At 44.8% G+C, this 20,752-nt stretch overlaps 1 protein-coding gene across 2 annotated transcripts in view; it reads right to left on the reverse strand.

Annotated features, from left to right (window-relative positions):
* The window catches only part of ZNF592 (zinc finger protein 592), a 35,452-nt gene that overhangs the window by 3,855 nt on the left and 10,845 nt on the right, over window positions 1-20,752 (reverse strand). The window contains exons 3-8 of one of the 2 annotated variants that reach the window (XM_069025509.1): window positions 11,489-11,667; window positions 7,019-7,195; window positions 6,093-6,252; window positions 3,166-3,444; window positions 1,995-2,107; window positions 125-1,891 (exon numbers count right to left, since the gene is read on the reverse strand). In XM_069025509.1, coding sequence (XP_068881610.1) covers window position 1,891; window positions 1,995-2,107; window positions 3,166-3,444; window positions 6,093-6,252; window positions 7,019-7,195; window positions 11,489-11,667 — 909 coding nt within the window. In that variant the 3' untranslated portion in view covers window positions 125-1,890. Of the gene's footprint in view, window positions 1-124; window positions 1,892-1,994; window positions 2,108-3,165; window positions 3,445-6,092; window positions 6,253-7,018; window positions 7,196-11,488; window positions 11,668-20,752 lie in introns of those variants that run through there. The other variant, XM_069025508.1, reaches the window with a different exon arrangement.

Consider the following 20,752-nt stretch of genomic DNA (forward strand, 5'->3'; position numbering starts at 1 on the left):
CTGGTTTCTCCCTACAAATTTATCCAAAGCCAGAGACCTAAGCAGGGCAAGGGGAGAAAGGGGAAATCACAGCTGGGAATGTTAGAAGTCAGAGGGAGGTCACCTACAAGCAAGCATGCTGGAGTCACAAAAATAGTCAGTAATCCATGACAGATTTTATTCATATTCCACATGGAAACCCAGGAGAAGAGGGTGACATGAAGTTAAGACATCAAAACCCCTGAAGAGAATAACAGGTGAGAGTGATACAAAATGCCAAACAGGAAGAAGGAAAAGGGACACCAGAAGCAGAAGAAACAAGGAGCAGCGGACGTGTGATGCCTTACAGAGTGCTGACAAGAGTCAGGGAGGAACTCAGAGACCGGATGGTAAGATTTTTAGAACAGCGCTCTGGACAAGCTAAGAGGGATCAAATGGAAGACAGGACAAGAGACATCAGATCCAAACAAAGAGCAGCTCTTGGAGATGCTGGCACAGTACTCCAAGGAAGAGGTTTCATCTGCAGAGTGCTGTGATTTCAGTAAGTCTGCCACTACCATGATTGAGGAGAGCACAACCACTGTGCAATTAAGACTTCATCAACAGATTTTGAGAAGGAGCAACTACAAGCTGGAGAATTAAATGCAACCACAATTCCCTTGCTTTTCTAGGTGTGTCTTCTCTGCTGGCATGATCATGGCCCCTTGGGTGAACCAGTGGATCCACAGCTGTGTGTTGTTCTGAAAAGTAACAAGGTAATGCACAGCAGGCTGGCATATCCTAGGCTGTCAGGAATTCCCACACACAAATCCTTCTTCCCACTAACATCTTATGCTCATTTTGATCCTGAAACATTTCACTCTAAAAACAACTGATCCAGAGAGAACAGATTTACACAGATCAGGTGAATGTACACCAAAGACTATCACCCATGAACTTAAAGCTGAATGAAACACAATGGGAGCACCCATTTCATCTCCTCCAGACGTTCCAAGTCAGAGCAGTTATAAGAAATGGAAAGTTTAGAAGTCCTGGATGAAAAAATGTTTCAGGAATGTATTCCCAGTAGTAATGCCTATGCAGCATCCATTTACTAAAAGCTATTGTGGCTCACTAGATAGCCCAAAAAATACAGTACTTGAGGAATGTACTTGTACTCTTCAGATGAGGTTTTAGCAACTTGAGTGCAGCGAAGTGACAACAAATGTCAGAAACTCTTGCATTAAACCAAAATTTTTAGATAAATTAGAAATATCCCCCAACCTACATCACTGCAAACTTCTTTTTCAACCCAAATGTGCTTTAATCCTGTTTCAAAAGGATGTCTCAGAATGAGACAGGAAGGAATTTTGCACGGTTGCTCAGCATACAACTTTCTCTGCAGCAGTTAGAGGCAGATTCACAAGCACCGGGCTTTGTCCTGAACTGAGATTGTATCCACAGTTAAAGTATGTTCACCAGCAATGATTTTCATTCACCACTGATTTACATAACTGGTCTGAAGTCTTCAGATCCATTTTCCAACTTTGAGGTGTGACTTCCCAAGCAATTCCAGCAAGATTAATTCTCCATTGCCCTGCAGCCTGTGCAGTCAGTTCTGCCCTTGTAAAGCGGTGGCAAGACCTGGTTCATTAGGATTTTACACACCTTTTGCACCCAAGGAGAAGGCACAAGAGTGATGCATAACCACACCAAGCACAAAGCAGTGAAAGACTGGCCCAGTATTTTATTGGCTGTTTCACAACGATGCACAAAGTAAATCTCATTTTGCACCTGCAGGTCTCAAATCACACCTTCCCTTAAGTTTCCAAAGGACATTCACTGAGCAGTCAAAAGCAAGGTCTTATTTTAGCCACTAAGTCTCTCATGTTTAACGCATTCTTCTCCTCACTTTCCCTCAGTAACTTACGGTCTGGAGTAGACAGGAACAGCAGACACGAGTTATTACAACTTCCAAACTTGAAGGATTAGACTGCTGCTGAAAAGTAGTTTGCAAAGTGGCCTTGGGTACGTACCAGCAAGTGTAGACTTTCTTTGCTGTGTCGTGGTTGTTGCGGATGTGTCTGCGCAGGCTGTTGGAGGCATTGAACGAGCGCTCACACTGGCGACAGGGGTATCTCTTCACGGACTGGCAGGAAAAGAGGAACAGCTCTGAACAGCAGGGACAGGGAAGGCACTGACTGGATTCTAATTCTCATGCTCTTCACCTGGACATTACTTCTCAGATGCAAAAAAATCTCTTCCATAATATGTAATTCCACTGATAGAGATCACTGAGATTTTGAGATCCCACTTAGATTCAGCCCAACAGCTGGGTAATAGCAGCACTGATCTTATAAAACCAGGACTACTTAAAGCACATGCTTAAATTTATTGATTTTTTTTATTAGGAATTGCACATATGCTTCTCCTGTGGGTTCATTTCACTGCTGGACCCCGTGCAGAACTCACTCAGTGGAAGGTCCCTTTGGCCCCAGAAGGCAGCAGGACCCCAGTGAAGTAAAAATCCACTTACCCTTCGCACTCCTCATAATTCAGCACAAGAAAAGGCCCATCTGCTAAAAACCATCACATGGGCCCTCCTGTTCTCCATGTATGATATCTACCTTCCCCTACGAGAGTCCGCCCAGCCTGTTACCAGCCTCCTCCAAAATTTTCCTACAGCCCTTCGTATAACCTGCATGCACACTCCAGTTAAAGTCTTCTTAGACTTGTTTAATTATTATGTGTATGTATTAAACTGAAATATTTGCCCAATCTCCTACTTCTGTGGAATTCAAATGAGAAAAATCAGCATTCTCAGTCTGCCCTCATGGTCTTCTCTTGAAGTGAGGACATGATCAAGTGGGACAACCCAGCCCTCCCCAAATCAAGTTAGAAGGACTCAAACACCATGATCCCGATTCCCATTCATGGCTGGGTGACTCAGGGTATCAAACAAGAGGCCCTGATGCCAAAGTACTGAGAAATCTGGCTGCACACAGCATCTTGGCCCATGTTCTGCCAGTGACAAGGATTAGCTTGACAGAAGTAGGTCAAGGCAATGCAAAGCTTGAGCTGGATGAAACCCACAAAAAATTGAGATTTGCAGTTCTTGTACCGACAGCCCTGCAAAGGGGCCTAGAATGCAGGAGCCTGGTGCTCTTCCCCAGTTCCCCAGCTCAAGTGTTTCATCCAAGTCCTTACCCTTCCATGATTTCTCTTCATGTGGGACACATAGGTTTCCCGATCAGGGATCCACTGTGAACATTCCTTGCAAGTCCAACCAGTTCTTCTCAGTCTGGACTTGGATTCGGGATTGTGTCCTTCCACCCTCATGTCTTTCCTCATCAGAGGAGAGTGAGAAGTCCCATTGGCTACCAAAAGCTCCTTTGGTGAGGTATGAACCTGGTTCCTTGAAGCCTTCTCAGACTTCTGCTGCAAGTTTGAGAGCTCTTCAGGATTTTGGGGGACTCCATGAACACCCTGTATAACAGTAATAGTGGAAACGGACATAACATTTACATACAATTCATATTTCACACCCTTATTTATTAAGGAACACTATTTACTATTTAAACACCTAATTTAAATCCCCACTGGCCAAACAATGCGTTATTGTCTTGCTCCTGCATGTTTTCCCATTTCTCCTAGAAGCTGCTGCAGTGCTTTCCCTGACAAGAGATTCTCCCAAGAAACACGAAGCTTCTATTTCTGTTTCCTACATGACAACAGCCACTCCTTGGTGCTGCCTGTTTAGCATTTTGGATAAGCCCTGGGAACTCTGGTTAAACAGGGAAGATGTAATGGAAGAGAAATTTTAATTGTCATTATTTCAAGAGCCTAAGCTCTAAAAACACAGAGCTTTGGTAAGCTCTGAATGAAATGTTTGCTGGTATCCTGGGGGCTCCAAAGCTGCTTAATCTTTGCTCAAGGGATGGGAAGAGAAAATGTTTAAGTTTCTCCAAGTCTATTTCCTTCAATTCCCCTCCATCTATTGATATTTACATTTTTCACTGTTCAAAACTTTGCTCCTGACATAGAAGACCAAGCATAAAGCCAGGAACCAGCCTTATAAGGAATATGGCTCCAGGCTCTTCGGTTATTCAACACGCCAAAATCCAAAGTCCACCAAAAAGTTATTTTAACAAAGAAAATTGAACAGAAGGAAAATAATCTAAAAATGAAGAGCTGTGGGAAAGCAAAAGCAAGTAAAACAGCAACATACCAAAGAAACCTCAAGAAATTCCCCTAGGAACATCGACAGTTCATCCACACAAAAGGCCAATTTAGAGGTTTAATTGTGCACAGTAATTAATAACGGGTAAAGTTTCAACACACAAAAGCCCCAGGCATTTGGAAGTCTTTCTGTGGGTTAGACACCAAACAAACCTCCAAACACAAGGTCTCAGCTGAGAAGTCTGTGTGCTTTGCACCTGGCCCAGCTGATGACCACAGAAGCCACAGCACTGCCACCTCCACCTCAGGAACACAGACACGTCACCTTCCTCCCCACCTGGAAATCTCTGGAGTGTTTCAGTGCCCATTACTCCATTGTTACACCACTGGGGTAAAACAAATGAGGATTATGGAAAAATGAAGTGATTTCTCTGCAGAATCAACACCAGTGAGCAGAGCTAACTCCTGCTCTGCGACGCTTTAAAGCCAAGGAAGATGAGGAGGCACAAGGATTCTTTATTTTGTTTGTAGGCACACACTAGACAGCCCTTCCTAAAAACTCTACTGCATGAAGGTGACTGCAGAGGAGATGGGGGGGTGCAATTACTACCCTGCCACAGCCAAAAAGCCTTCAATTACCTCAGAGGTTAAGAGACAAAGCTTTGAGGTGAAGATCTCGGGGTGCTGGTGTACAAACTGCTGCAGGCAGGTTCCTGGGGTGGGATCTGACAGTGAACCACAAGGTGTGTATCTCAGCTCCAGCTTTTTAGCACTGGGGATGAACACCTCTTTGAAGGTCCCAGCCTTAATCTCAACTCCATTTTCCTAGCTATAATGCACCAATATTAGCAATCATTGACTTCACAGGAGGGCTTCAAATTGTAATTCATTACTGCATGCAAAGCACTTCCAGATTTCCAAGTTAAAGACATGGGGGAGAGAGCAAAGAAGGAGTTTTGAATGGGTTTTGCTTTCAGGAATGAGCTAACAAACCTTGTGGCTTTTGCAGTGTAAGTATAAAAAAAAAATAAAGTCACGGATTAAAAAAAAAAAGAATCCTTTTTTTTTCCTAATCAAAGGGAAAGAAGACTGCAAGCTCTTTCTTCAGAATGCCACTGAGAAATCTTCCAACAGGATTTCCATGGAGTGTTGTTGAACACTGAACATAAAAATATCCTGAGCAAGATAACAGAAAAATGTGGCACTTTTACATGGATGGGGTAATCAGACCTGTAAGGCTGGCACCTCCAGGGTAATCACTTCTGCCTTTGTCAGTCCCCTCCTGCACTCTGGCGTGGTTCAGAGCAGCACGAATTCAGGCTGTTAAATGCCATGTAACCTCCCTCTGGGGCAGCTGCAAAGGGGCCAAAGCTCTTCAGGTGAGCTCCCAGAATGGTAGATGCAGCTTTCACTATGTAAATTCAGTAACACTGTGGGCAGAGATTAATTGTTCCTGTCTCCCAACCAAAGATAAAGCTGCCACATGAATTTAATTACTTTCTTTGAGTTTAAGAGGCTGGGGACTCCCCATCCCGGGAAGTGTTTGAGGCCACATTGGACATGGCCTGGAGCAACCTGGGATACAGGAAGGTGTCCCTGCAGGGGGGTAGAATGAAATGGGCTTTAAGGTCCCTTCCAACCCAAACCAGTCTGTGTTTCTGTGGTTCTAGGAAAACAGAAGAGCTAAAAATCAAAGAGATTTACCTGTGAAAACAAGTTTTTGTCATACAGCTAAAATGCATCTAGATAAGAGGAACTGCCTGCATTAAGCCAACTAACACAAACCACTCCACTGACATTTCCAGATCCTGAAAATCACTGTAGTGTATATTTTCCACTAAGATATTCCTCAAGAATCTTCCACTTCTTCAACCACTTGCCTCACATGGTTGATGTAAATTCTCTGTGAACTCAAAACAAAGGATCTTGCATCAGTAAGGGAGGGAGTTACCTACCTTAACGTGCTGCATTAGCTGCTGCTTCTGCATATACACCAGCTGACACTGTGGGCACTTAAACACTCCCACTAACAACTTGCTGGTGTTCTGCAGGAAGTGCTCTTGGAGCAGCTTCTTCTTGTTAAAGATCATCTCGCAAGAGCATTTGTAGATCACCCTGAAACAATTAAAGAAAGTAAATTCAGTCTCTCTGCCTCAAGACAATGGAAAAAGTTCAGCAACTCCAGAAAGGGATGGACTTCTGAGGAGGGCTGTGCTCTCCATGTATTGTCAACACACACCCACGTGGGCAGTTGAACCACTAACTCAACTGGGAAGAACAACAAAATGCCTCAGGCACATACCACAGCTTGCTAAAAATAAGTTTACTTCTATGCATATGCATAACTCCAGTGTGTGTGAGCACAGATGGGAGCAAAAACAAAGCATACCAGCCAGCTACACACTGCTTTCAATCCCACCTTTCCATAGTTCCTCCCTTAAAGCACAGATTTTTGGCACCAGCTCAAGCCTTGGAGGGAAAAGCTACAGAGTGGAAAAATCAGGAGGCTTCTCTCTAGTGATTTTTGGGGGCAACACTGCCTGGGATAACTCTCCTCTTCCCTTGAGTGCCAGATGCAGCACTTGCCCTGGAGCCATCTACCCAGAGGTGCCACTGTGGGCCTGCTGGACAAAGAGGTGACAATTAAGTTCCTTTTATGGATGTTTAGGTCTTCCCTGCCCAAAGTCCTCTCCTACCCAGGAGACTGTGCTTGTACCAAGGAGAGCATGCTCTGGTTTGGAGCAGACCCCTGCTGGCAGACAAAGCAGTGGATCATCTTATAAAAGGACAGAAGCCAAAACCAGAAAAAAACTGTGAGGGAAAGGGGGAATCCTGGAGCCACCCAGTGAAGAAGAAGAAGAGATAAAGCCAAAACACTTACTGAGTAGTCTTGTGAGGCTCTGTTGGGTGCTGGCTGGCCATGTGAGCCATGGTGCTGTCGGCAGACTTGAAGGCCTTCGGGCAAAAAGAACACTTGTGGAAGACTTCGCAGTGTTTCTCATGGATGTGCACTTTGAGCATGGCGAGGGTCATGAAGACAACTCCACAATGGATGCACCTGGGGAGGGATGACAAAGAGCTGAGTTACAGCCACAGCATCGCTTCCATCACACCCCTGGAACGGCACAGATGGAAGGACCAGGCTACAGTGGGTCCTTGGTTCAATCAGTTCAATCTCTTCCATATTAATGTAGAAGAGTCAAGGAGGAATAAGATACAGGAATTTGGCGCAAAACTCACAGCTAAATGTTAGCAACAAGCAAACAAGACCCATAAAAGAAACCTTCAGAGACTAAAACAACCCCAAAAGAATAAAGATGTGGTTCAACAGAATGCCAGCCCTGTACCTGTGAAAGCCAATTCCAGCCCAGGCACAAGTGAAGGACTAAAGTAAAAGTACCTGATGAGATCTCCCTGTGGCAGAAGGCAGCACAAATACCAGTTAGTCCCCAGTACAAAATAAAGAGCAAGAATATCCAGTCAGAAATCTTCAGCAACTGCTACTCCACTGAGCTCCAGAAAATCACAACAGCAACAGCGAAGATACTGAAAACAGCAACAGAAACACCCAAGGGAACTGATAAAGCTCATTAAAATCATTAAGATGCAGGTGCTGCCTGGAAAGTGCTTGTCTGGAAGGGCTGCCTGGGTGCTCAGGGAAGAGAGGAAGAAAGAAGCAGAAAAGGATTCTTCTCAGCAGCTGAAAACAAGGCCAAGAGGAGAGCAGGGCCACCCCTCTGGTCCCAGCCCACCTCTCCTCCAGACACACACCTGATATTCCCACAAGATGGCAACAACCAGCAACCTTACTTCATTTGACTTTAACACTCCTCCCCAGATCTACCTGCTGTGCTCTGAGAGATGCCATGCTCCAACTTAGAAGGGCACGTGAGGATGCAGCCACCTGCCGGGTTTGCCATCCCATAGGTGCACCTCTGCTGATACGGGACCAGAACAGCCTCTCCCAAGGGTATTCCATCAAAATGACACCAGTGGAACTCTGCTTAAGGCAGCACTGCATGTACAGATGCTAGAGCAGGAGAGCCCAGCCTGGCAATGCAAGGGCCAACCTTGTGCTTGTGGGATGTGAGATGCACAAGGACAAGCTCCCCACCTTATAAGCAGGCTTTCCCTTCACCCTGAGGGCCGTGTGTGCCCACGGCGCCGTTCGGGGCCGCGCGCTCGGCGCTGCTGGTGCAGATGGACCCCAGCTATCGCGCACTGGAGCGGCTCCAAGCCCGTATCAAAAACAAACAAGCTGCTGGAATATCCTTCCCTCCGAACCAGCCTCCCAACAGCGTTTAGGAAACAAGCCCAGGCTTTGAAGTTACACTTCAAAAGATCATTAGGCAGAAGCCAGCCTAAAGGAGCCAAACCCTCTCCCCCAGACTTTTAAGAAAACACAGAACTGCTGTTTTCCTAAATTTCGAAAGCGAAGCAGTGACAGAAGCTGGTGTCACCTTTGGGGAAGCATGAAAACATTCTGCTGGGGTAGCTCTGCCTTCAAGCCTGATCCTCAAGCACATGAGACAGACAATTCTAGTACAGTAAGACCAGGAACCACGTTATTATGGAAGAATAAATTCCCCAAGTATAAATGGAAAAACAAATACTAATCCTGGCAGTAAGGAATGGCTGGTAAATCCAGGAATATCCAACGGGCTTTCTCCACAAACACTCCCAGAACTAACAAGAGATGGTTCTGCCTGACACTCGATCTTGGGAAGTACTTCATTAAGAATGAGGAACAAACAAGCACTAACTCGGGTCAAATGATCACAGGTTAATTTAATTTACAGTAAATGGAAGTCTAAACAACAGCCACTTTGTAATTAAGAATTCCAGTGCCAGAAGGACAAGGTCTGATAAACTAATTAGCTGAACAAAGTGGATGGAGATGTCAAGAGGCTTGCCATGTAATTCTTGCAAATTCCGCTATTATCCCCAGCACTCTTGGATCCCTCAGGGCAAGGATGGGTGGCTAGAAGTCCTGCAAAGCATCCTGTGAGAGGAGATAACAGCTACAAGATGTTGTCTTAACCCTCTGAATGCTTCCTATGCCATCACCTTCCAACCCCTCAATTCTCCAAATGGCACCAAGCAGAAAAATGAGCCCCAAATTGGTGGGGACAGCTGGAAGGGGCTTCAAAAAGTGGGCAAGGTGACACTTGGAGCCAAGAAGAAAGGAGCATTAAGGACAATCTTGCTGAGTTTCATTTCTAACTGTAGAAGACTATTCTCATTTTCAGTGCAATCACTAGCCATGACTCAATTCCAAATAAAACAACCATACCCCAAATTTAATTGAGAGCATTGGGCTATTAGCAGAAAAGGAGACAGAATAAGCACTTATCACAAAACCAAAACCAAATCTATGCTCCAGAAAATCAAGAAAAACAGGGACATGAAGAGAAGCAGCAAGAGTCATGGTCATCCTGGGGGGGATTTAAAGAGTTCCTCAGCTTTTCGGCTCTGCAAGTAAGAAACGTGAAAGAAAAGATTAAAGTCACTCTGTGACTACAGGGCAGGTGCCACAGATTATCTAGATATGGCTCTGCAACCAAAATTTATCTCTTCTGTTTTCAACAATGTCAGTGACATCAGCCCTGCAGCAGAGACAGGCAGGATAACAAGGATGGCACAGCCAGACCTGTCTCGTGGACTCAGCTTTCACAGATGAGCTTCAGCAGATGTGAATTAGAGGAGCAGTTAAAGAAATTCAGCTTTTAGAGAAGCTGGGTAAAGCTAAAAAACCCCTAAGTCTAATTTGTGAGCTTTGCCTTTGTTTAGATCTTCATTAATGTCCCTGGCACAGCGAGCAGGTATCTGCTAACGACATCTGTAGACAGATGGAAGCTCTCATTGCTGATTCCCAGGTGCCACTGAAGTCCCAAGAACTACACCAAATCCAAGTTAATTTTCTGACATCTACTCCATTCCCATTTTTCCATCTCAGGGAAAACATTTTTTCCTCCAGCCTTCCTCCTTCCCAGATTAATTAATTTTCAAACAGCCCCAGTGTCACAGCCATTTAATATGTGATGGAATTAATTCTTTGTTGTGGGCTGGGTCTCCTCAAATCAGATCCCACATCTTAAAAAACCTTAAAAAACCTTATCTGTATATAATTAAACTCAGAATCAGTTTGTTATGTGCCTCTTGTCTTCACGGTTGAAAGAAAAAGCCCTTGAAAACCTCGGTGTGATTCAGACCAAACCACACAGCAGAGCTTCCTGAATCTGCAGACATCTTAAAAGAACAGCTCCAAGAGCAGAAATTGCCCTGTTTGTTTGAAATCTCAGAGTATTTATTTAATGGCAACCAAGAGAAAAAACAGAACTTTAAGGAACCTCAAAAGATCACCCAGTCTCATGTCCCAAGCAAATCATCATGTGTTTAGAGCTGTGCTGCAGCTTGGGTGATCTAAACATGCCATGGAGGGAAGGCTTGTAGGGAAAAGTAACATCTTACTAGAGCAAGCAGTTTAGTTGAAGATACTGTACCACATCCAGAACCCTGGGAGCCTTCCTCCACCTGTCTCAGCTCATGAGAACTGTTCAGAGAGTTGCAGGGCCATAGAAGGAAATAATCTATGCTGTTTCTCACAGAGGCACACATCCTCAGACCATTATAACTGACATAAATATAAATTCAAGCCTTAAGGAGATTTAGAGGATTAAGATCTGCAATCTTTTTGCTGTAAGTATCAATCCTGAGACACCCAGTTGCAACATGAATTCAATACAAGAGCTTTTCAGCTCAAAGATGCCACAAAATAATGTCTGCTCTCAGAAACCTTCCTTAAATCCAGTTAGTAATTTCCCATTTCAAATGTGTTTTGTCGTGCAGAAAACCACACCAGGCTCCAGCTACATCCACTTTCATTTCTGCTGTAAGTAAGACACATTTCATAGTCACATAATGTTTTGGGTTGAGAGGGACTTTAGAGCTCATTCCATCCACTCCCTGCCACGGGCAGGGACACCTTCCACTACACCAGGTTGCTCCAAGCCCTGTTCAACCCGGCCTTGAACACTTCCAGGGATGGGTGTCCCAGTTTCAGCTGGGATAGAGTTAATCTCTTCTCAGTAGCTGCTACAGTGCTGTGTTTTGGATTCAGAATGAGAATAACATTGATAACACACCGATGTTTTGGTTTTTGCTAAGTCCTTATCCTAAGTCAAGGACGTTTTTGTGCGTGTGTTGTCTCCTGCTCTGCCAGTGAGAAGGCACACAAAACAAACTGGGGGGGAGCACAGCCAGCACAGGGACAGCCATAACCTCACAAGCACAACCAAAGAGCAGAGGTGTAAATCCCAGCTTCCCAGAGAGCCTGTGGAGCTGCACACACCTGAAGCCAACTTTGCGGGAGTAGTGCAGGCAGTTCTCCTTGACGTGGGTCTGGAAGTAGGCGGAGCGGCACACGGCCCCGCACTCCGGGCAGCAGTACGGGGACTTGTGAGCGTGGATCCTCTGGTGGGCACAGTAACTGCACTGGTTGGGCAGCATCATCTGGCACACTTGGCACGTCTGGTGGAAGAAAGGTTACATTAGTCAGTTATTCTCTGTTTGAGGGTTTTTCCCCCAAATTCACCCCATAAAACTTCCAGGTTTAAAGGAAGCACAGGCATACTCCTCTAGCAGCAGCAGCATCGTCTCCACAAAGCTCTTTAACTAATCTCCTTATCATCTTTTCCCAACATTTTCACAATTAACCATTCCAAGTAAAAGCTCCATATTTAAACCACATCCTCTATGGTTTATTTCCTTTTTACCCCATAAAAAAGAAAAGCAAACTCTTTTCACCTCTTAGCTCTGAGGATGTTCTGAATGCTCAGCACTTTCATTTCCTGATTTGAGAAGGAGAGCACTTTTCTCAACAAGCCCCCACCCCACACCAAAACATCATAAAAAAGGAGGAAAATTACAGCCCAACTCCAAACCCCTGCTGCTGAAGGCAGTAGTGCAGTCCTGATGTGCACCTTCCCCATCAAAACCACTGCTGTGTGTCTTGCAAAATTTCTTTGTATCAGATGAAATTTGAACTTTCCAAGACCACAAACTGTGTGTTTCCCTTACAGAAACTTCTTGGTGACTAGAAATAATACAAAGCCTCTTTCTCTCCCTACTTCATCCTTAACGAAAACCATTTTTACACACACGCTTTCGATCAAAACTGCCTTGCAGAAGCATCACTTACCTGACATGTAAAGTTTTTATGTAGATGTATCATCCCATTTTTAACAGCTGTCAAACCTCTGCTCCCTTTCACAGGTGTCTCAACTCTCTATATTCCTTCAAAGCCCAGGAGCAGCTATTCATCCTCTGTAGGATGCACATTACTGGATGCCTGAGCAGGAGTAGAGCTGGAACAGATCCCAGCCCACCCTGAGACCCTCAGGAGCAAAAACTCTTTCGACAATAATCCCAAGCAAAATCACTCCTCTAACTTAAGAATGAACAACAGCAGGCAGCTAATTATGGATTATCAGATCAGGTAATTTAATTAAATAATTTCTGTGGACTTCACTGCTGGCAGCCAGGGTAGAAACATGGGACAGAAGCCCCTAAATCTGAAAAAAATTAGCATAAAATTAATGGCCAACTCCCTTTTCTGTATCATTACTATTTCATGCAGCACCTCTGTGATGCTCCACTACATAACATCCATCAGGGAGCTGTCAAAACCCCTGCAGCTAAGAGAAAGCATCACTTTTAATAAAATGCAAAGCTATGACAAACCTGAAAGGTTCATGGGGTGGAAGGGAATAAAAAATTAGGCATTCAAAAGTGAAAACCACAGAAATTGCCAAACACATGAAAAGCTTCAGGCACATGACCCAAGACATGCCACAACTTAAGTTTAGAGAAGAAATGGTTTCTCCAGGAAGGAGAGAAATGAGTGGAAAAACCACATGGTAGAGACCCTATGTACACACCCATCTGCAATTAAAGGAAACTCAAAGAGCATTTCAAATGCTGCAAAAGTCCCCCAATTTCAGCAAAGAAAAACAGTGCTAATGAGGCATGGGAATGGGAAAATGGGAAATAGAAAAGCCCCCAGGATCTCTCTGCGAGGAGTTGAGCAGGACCCTTAACTATCCAATGCACACTCAAATCCCCAAGTAAGAGCTACAAGAAGTAAGTAATTAGCAATAAATTCGTAGTAAGAGTAGTAATAAGTAAGAAGTAAAAGCAGTTTTATTGTGGTTAAGACTTTTTTTCTAACTGGCTTGAGATTTGCAATGGAAAATTTATCTCCCTGGCATTGTTAAAACAGGACTCTTCTTGCTGTGATCTCAACTAGTATTTAAGGCAGAGTCAGGACAACCACAAGCTGAAAGCACCTTTGCCCTTGTAACTCAGTGAGAAACCCTCTCTCCAGATCCTGCCTTGTCAAAGCCAATTTAGTTTGGATTTTAAGTCAGTTTGAGGCTCACCTCTTCCTCCCACGCATGTCATACCCACTGCTCCAAAATCAATCACCACACATTGAAAACCTGAATTTTCACCACTCTGTGTGTTCCTGTGCTGGATCTAAAATATGCCAAAACCACTCAGTATTTGATGAGCTACACGCCAGGGTGCTGCTGCCTGGGGATGTCAGAGGAGCAGCGAGCTCCTGTCACCTCCTGTGTTATGCGAAAGGCTCCACAGGGACCAAAACCAGGCTAACACAGGGCAGAAAAGTTTGGGGACTGTCAGCAAGAGGCATCAAAATTGTGGTTATCTACTTCAGGCCTGGCAGGAAGACTGCCAGAAAGTGTGGACACATGATACAGGAATAAAAAGCAAGACTCAGTGAGGATAAAGCTAAATGAATTCATTGCTCCTGCAGACACCATGGAAGGCGCTGGAAGGATTCCCACACTGACACCACACACCACAGGGGGGACAAACACCAGCCCAAGGCTCCAAGTTCAGATTGTCTTGTGGAAGAGTCTAGACGTTGGGCAGTAAACAGACAAAGAAGAGTGATGAGACACGAGGATAAATGAGTAAAAATAAGGAAACTGTCATCGTTAAGCAGCATGACTGCTGAACTTGGGAGAAGTCAATGGAGCTTCTCCCTTCTGGCCACATGGAGCTATCCGGGCTCTCCAGAGGAGTCAACAACCACATGGGTAAGGAAGATCTGAGCTGCAACGGGTCAGGATACCTGGATTTCCCAAACAGCTTTGCAACACCCTTCACTACAGGATTTTGAGGAAACTAAGGTACCACCACATAAGAGAAGGACTTTGCTTGGTAAGTAAGTGGTTAGAAGAGAAGAACAAGCAGTCCTTTGACAGAGCAAGGTCCCCAGGAAGTTCTGCTGGCATCTGGGCTCTTCAAAATAACCTCAAAGTATCTGGGAAAGTTAAACAGCAAAGACTGATGATCATAACCCAGTAGCTCAGCATGTTACAGATAAGGGCTGACCACGAGGGCTGGCTGCAAAAAGAACATGTAGGGCTGGGGGTAATAAAATGAACCAAGCAAGGAACATACTAGAGCTGAGGAAGGTGCCAGGAAGAGAAAAAAAACGTAACTGGTATCTTCATGCTCACACTCATCCTTTTCCCAATGCCTGCAGAAGACACGAGGCCAGGCATCCTGCCCAGGGGGATTACAGGAGGTTCTGCTCATCCCTTTTGCACCAGGAGCTGCTGCACTTGTCAGGAGCCAATGTGTGGCCATGCTGGGCTCCCCACCAAATGCTAAGTCTTGGACACGGAGTGGTTTTTCCTTTTGCAACTATTCTGCTTCGTATGAGAAATTATAACTCGGTTCCAGATGTCACATTTTTATCTCTCTCCTAGTTTTCCATGACTTTTCAAAGAAGTCTGGCAGCAATTTGAGACATTCATTAGTCAGTTATTTCTAAAGCATGTTACCAGGACAGGATTTTGAGTTGTGTAATGTCTGTGTTTTTCCTATACTCCCATAGCCTATGCTTTAATCAAGAGTTATTTATTACAAGTTTTCTTTAATTCTGGTTTGCCTGACACATTTCATTTGGGCTTTTCTTCCACAAGTCACATTCACACACAGACAAATGCTCAGAAGCTCAGCCGGTTTTGGAATACTTGAGTTGATTCCCATTTTTACTTGTTAGCTTCTTCAAAAGGGAAAAAAAGTTAAATATTCACTGAGATACAGTGAAGATTGAACTACTACTACTCAAAAAAAGTTTGTCTGTTAAACCCAACCCTGTGGCCATAGAGGTGTTTGCAAATCAGGGCATTTATAGTAACACACAGTTTTGCCCCAGACAGTGCCTGTGGACAGGGCTTTAGCATGAGCAAAGAAACATTCCAGCAGTTTTAGTCTCTTTGCTGTTCCAGGGTGAAGTAATGGTGATGAAGTCCACACCTACTTCAGAGCTGCCCCCAAGGCAGACTACAAGGGTCCACCTTCACATGATCATCATGGAGCTTCATCATGGAGTTAAAAACACTTAGGCACCAACCCTATGGCATGGGACCAGGGCTAGGAAAGAGGAAAAGATTCACAAACCAAATTATCTCTAAACAAAACCAAACCAAAAAAAAAAGAAAAAAAGCAGACCCCAAAAAACAACAACAAAATTACTAAGGACTCAAAATGAAACAGTCATAGGGGAACAGAAATTATATTTGCAGACTGCTAATGTTTTAAAGAATGCTTGCCCCTAACATATTCAAACCAAAAATCCCCTACCAGTGGTGCCCTAACAGCCCCAGTTCTTCCCAAATCCAGCCTTTTGCAAGCTATAATTTTTCTGCTTCGGGCAGAGCTGCAGGGGCAGCCAAGGGATCACGGACAGAGATTAGCAGGATCCTCTTGCTATTAAAAAAAAATAGTGACCAATTAGTACTTAAAGTTAAAGGTTAACTTCCCATTAGCTCTCCCTTACTGCCTGGCTGGGATCAATGCCAGCAACCTGCAACCCTCAGCAGGGGTGCTTTAACTGTAGTGCTGTGATGTGCTGGCTCTGGGAGCACAGCTGGTCCCAACACCTTCATCTCTGCCCCCTGTGCTCCCCCTCCCGCATCCCCCACTGTCTGTGGGCCACACTACAGTCAAGCTCCAGATGCCTGGAGGGCTATTTTTGACTTCTTTCAACCATCCAGGTTACAGCACTGCAACACAACATTTTACCAATGTGAGGAGAAGCGGTGAGCAGAGAACTGAATCTGCTGTTGCTGTGATAACTGAACTATACTCCTGCCCAGGTTCTCTCTAAATGAACAGGCATCATTGCATTAACATGTTCAATTAATGGATGAAAAAAACCCCTTCAACAGAAACTCAAGATTATTCATTTGAAGAAGAAAAACCTAGAACCAAACTGATACCCTAAAACCAGTGCGTTAAAGTTTCAGTGACAAAACAGAGGTTAAGGTCAGTCCTAATGTAGAGATTTTATCCTAATTAACACTCCTCTGTTGCCATACCCAAGCAGAGCAGCTATTGTTATTTCCTTAGGTTATAGTTGCCCATTTTGTCAGCCTAAGGAGCCAATGCCACTGAGGGAGCCTGCCTGACCTTCAGCCAAAGGACATGATCACAAGACACCCTTTAATCCCAAACTTCTCCCATCCATCCTCTCTCCTACCTTCAGCTCACTCCCCCCTCACATCTATTCATCCTCAGCCTCATTGTTGCATGCCACCTCCTCCCTTAGACCTTTTGTATTTGCATCCCTGAACCTCACTAACTCCCAAATCCAGTGTCCTCCTCAGACCTTCACCAAGACCAACTCCTATACACACATCTCAATCATCCCAACGCACCGATGCTTAAGCTTCAGTAAGGCACTCGGATAAAAACTTATCTTTGGAAACTAAGGCTGTTAAATAAACACAAAATCCATTGTTTCGTACCTGGAAAAATCCCTGGTTAAAGCATCAGTGTAAGTCTAGAAACTTGACAGCTTAGAGAAGCAAAGTGGAATTGCAATGGAAAAATCCACTAGCATCACAGATCTTAGACAATATTGCATCAAACCAGCTTACTTCTGAATTTGCTAAAACTGTAGCTCTTCTCTCTTTATGATCTCAGCTTTAATTTCAAGAATTTCAGTTTCCACATCTTTTCTTTTGACCCACTGTACCGGGTTTACATGGCAAGGTTTTGATAGGGAGGTACTGCAGGGGTGGCCTGTGAGAAGACACCAGAAGCTTCCTCCATGTTGGACAGACTTCTGTGATGGATCTGTCACTGGCCAAGGCCAAACTCTTGAGCAGCACCTCTGGGACAAGGAAAAGGTAAAAGATGCTGTGCAGCAGCTGGGAGAGGGGAGTGAGAAGATGTGAGAGAAACAGCCCAGATGCCAGAGCAGGTTCCCCTGCATACCATCATGAATCCATGGTGACACAGGCTGTCCCCCTCTAATCCATGGAGGACCACAGTGGATGTGCCCTGGAGGACACTGCAGCCCATGGAGAGAGCCCTCACTGGAGCAGGTTTTCTGGCAGGACCTGTGACTCCATGGGAGGCCCATGCTCTTCCAGCCTGTTCCTGAAGGACTGCACCCCACAGAAAGGATCCATCCCAGAGCAGATCCTGAAGAACTGCAGCCTGTGGAAAGGACTTATGCTGACAGTCCGTGAAGGACTGTCTCCCATGGGAAGGACTCCATAATGGAGCAGGGGAAGAATGTGAGGAGTAAGGCTGAGTAGGCACCTGGTTCCAACTAGAAATCGGAACTCCCACTTGCTGAAATGATCACTTAGTGGATTAAATGAGTTTTCAAACCCACGCTTTCAAGTCACCAGTGTGACCCCATGTGCTACGCGGCACACGTTCCCTCTCTTTTCTTACAATGGTGATGTTAAAGGCTTCTGCTCTTTCCTCCACCCTGCAGGGTTGATTCCTGCCCATCCATGATGACCATCTCACAGCCTCCCAGCTCTGCCTTTTTCTTCTCACCTTGCACCCCAATTTCTTGTCTTCCTGGCCTGTCCTTCCCAGAAAGCCTGTGTCCCTTCATCACAACACTCCAGTCATGCAATACATCCCATCTCTTTCCTGTGATGTCAACATGACCAGAGTCCTGCACATAGATCACAGGATCACAGAATGGTCTGGGTTGAATGGGACCTTGAAGCTCATCTCATTCCACCCCCTGCCATGGGCAGGGACACCTTCCACCAGACCAGGTTGCTCCAAGCCCCGTCCAATCTGGCCTTGAACACTTCCAGGGATGCAGCAGCCACGGCGTCTCTGGATTGGAGATTGCGTTTATTGCCCGTGGTGTTTGCACCAGCATTAGACACTTCAGAGGGCACCTTCTCCTCACAGCAAGGATTGAGCAGACCATCACTACTACCTGGGCTCTCATAACCCGGCCTGTCACCCCCAGAGCTCTGCAGTCACTTCTGATACTCTCAGCTGGAAGAAAAATGCAGGAGCAAGACTCTTCCTTTTAGTCCCAGCAAACACCAGTTCCATCCTACCCAGGACAGCCCTCCTGTCTCCCTCCAGCTGTCTCCTCCTCGTCACTCTCAGCCATGTCCTGGCCCCCAGTTCCCAGCCCTGCTCTTTATCCCCTTCCCTCCAGCTGTTCTCAGTCCCCCAGGGGCTGCAGGACCACCAGGGCCAGGCATGGGTGGTGAAGGAGAAGAGGGTGGGATTGCTGCCTCATGGCAACAGATCACACACTGATTTAAGCAGACCACGGAGCCGCACCCTGGCTTTTCTTCCTCACCAGCCTCTCCTCCTCATCCTGATGCTCTGGTTTGGCCTTGGGTGCAGGCTCTGCTATCCTGCCACTCATCTCTTTGTCTTCACTCCCAGCAATCTCTGCCTGGAGCTCCATTACCCCAACATGCTTTCATCATAACATCTTCCATCCCTTTGCTTCTACAAAATCCACAGGGAAAATTTCCATATAAAACAAAACCCATCCTTGTTAGTACCTAAGGACTGCATTAATCACTCTTGGTTTGGGACAGGGAGAAAACAGTGCTTTATGGGGCCAAGGGAATTTTTTGCTGATTTTCAACCCTCTTGTTTTCTAAATTAAAACATGAACTTGGAGGGGGAAGGAAGAGAAAAACAGGAAAAATACAGCTGCTGCCTTTCTTTTTTTGCCGCTGGGAAATTACCAGGGCGGCATGTGGTCCGACTAGCTCCTGGCAAGTTTTAGCCAATAAATTATAAAGCATTGATTTAAGAGGAGGAAGGAAGAAGAAGAAAAAGCAGCAATAAAATTGCTTTTAAGTAACTCCAGTGTAGGTGGTATGTAAACAGGACACGTCACAACTCACCAAAAAATTCTTATTGGACAAAAAAAAATATAAAAGAACAAGAAAAAAAGTAAGGAGAACAAAAGCATAAAGGTTCAAGAAAATTCAGAAGTCCTGAGTTTATATTTTGTACTTCCTTCGAGTTGTTAGCTACCTTGGTGGATTTTGGGTGGTCAAGTCAAAAAAGAAAGGAAAAGAAAAAAGGATTAAACATCTCTGGTTACCAGCAGATGGACAATTATGCCCGAGAGGGTAAGGAAGTACTTTTAATTCTTGAACACGTTATTGTGCACTGGTCTGTCCTTGCCAAGAAAACAAATAAGCTCCGTCTCAAAACCAGTTTGTGTCTTTTGTTCCGTTACTTCTGCTGCAAAGCTCTTCCAGAAGTCATTCCTCTGATGATTACAGACCATCCTCTAATTTTCTATGTAAATCTATTTCAGTCTGTTCTTGCATCATTATTGTCCCTAAATTTAAAAGCTCCTTTCTACAAACATCGCACCAGATACAGGGTGAGAATGGATACAGAGGACACTAATGAAAAGCACATCCTAAATGCAGGCACCAGGAGCTGCATGGGCTTTGTTCCTCTCCTGTAATTTGAGCCCTGAAAAGGCTACAAAAAACTGTCTGATGCTGATGAACTGCCCAGAGCAATTCCTGTGAGAACAGGAAATACTTCTTATAGGCAGATTTCGTTTCTGGTGGGTAAAAAAGTGCCACTATACCCACCTTAATCCTTTGTCTGCTTCAGTGCTGAAGTAGACCCACCCTCACTTACCAGGCCTTTGCCAAGCTAAACTCATAAAGGTGTTTTAATTTCCCCTTAAGAGATCATATTTCCATTTCTGGTCATTCTTCCCTCACTTATTCCAGTCTACCCTGATAAACAAAACAATACACTTCTCTCCAGCTCGGTTATTTCTAGCAAGAGGGAGCATTACCACAGCCCTGACTGGTGCTGCAGATTGACGTAAGTCTCCTGCACAGTTGTGTCACCTCAGTCATTCAAGGACTTCTCAAGACCAAAAATCCTGCCTTTGGTTGCTTTTCATACCATTCCTACCCAGTCTTCAAGATCATCTAGATCCTCCTGTAAAATACTCCCCACTTTCCATGACTTCTTACTTTGTTAGTTCGGTTCAGCAAATTTTTTTACACAGTCATCCTCCAAGGTCTCCTTAACACAAATATTAACTCCAGAGGTACCCAAAACCATGCATCAGGAGATCTCACAAAAACCTGATCCCAGTTGCAGTTATTTCCTGGATTTTACCTGATTCAGCTCCAACCTCATAACCCAACTTCTCCAGTACATCCATTCTTCATGCAGCACTATAACAACCATCTCACTGAACATCAAGATGAGGATACACTCATTTCTCTATTCCAAAAATAAA

The sequence above is a fragment of the Aphelocoma coerulescens genome, chromosome 10 (genome assembly GCF_041296385.1).
Source record: "Aphelocoma coerulescens isolate FSJ_1873_10779 chromosome 10, UR_Acoe_1.0, whole genome shotgun sequence".
NCBI lineage: Eukaryota > Metazoa > Chordata > Aves > Passeriformes > Corvidae > Aphelocoma > Aphelocoma coerulescens.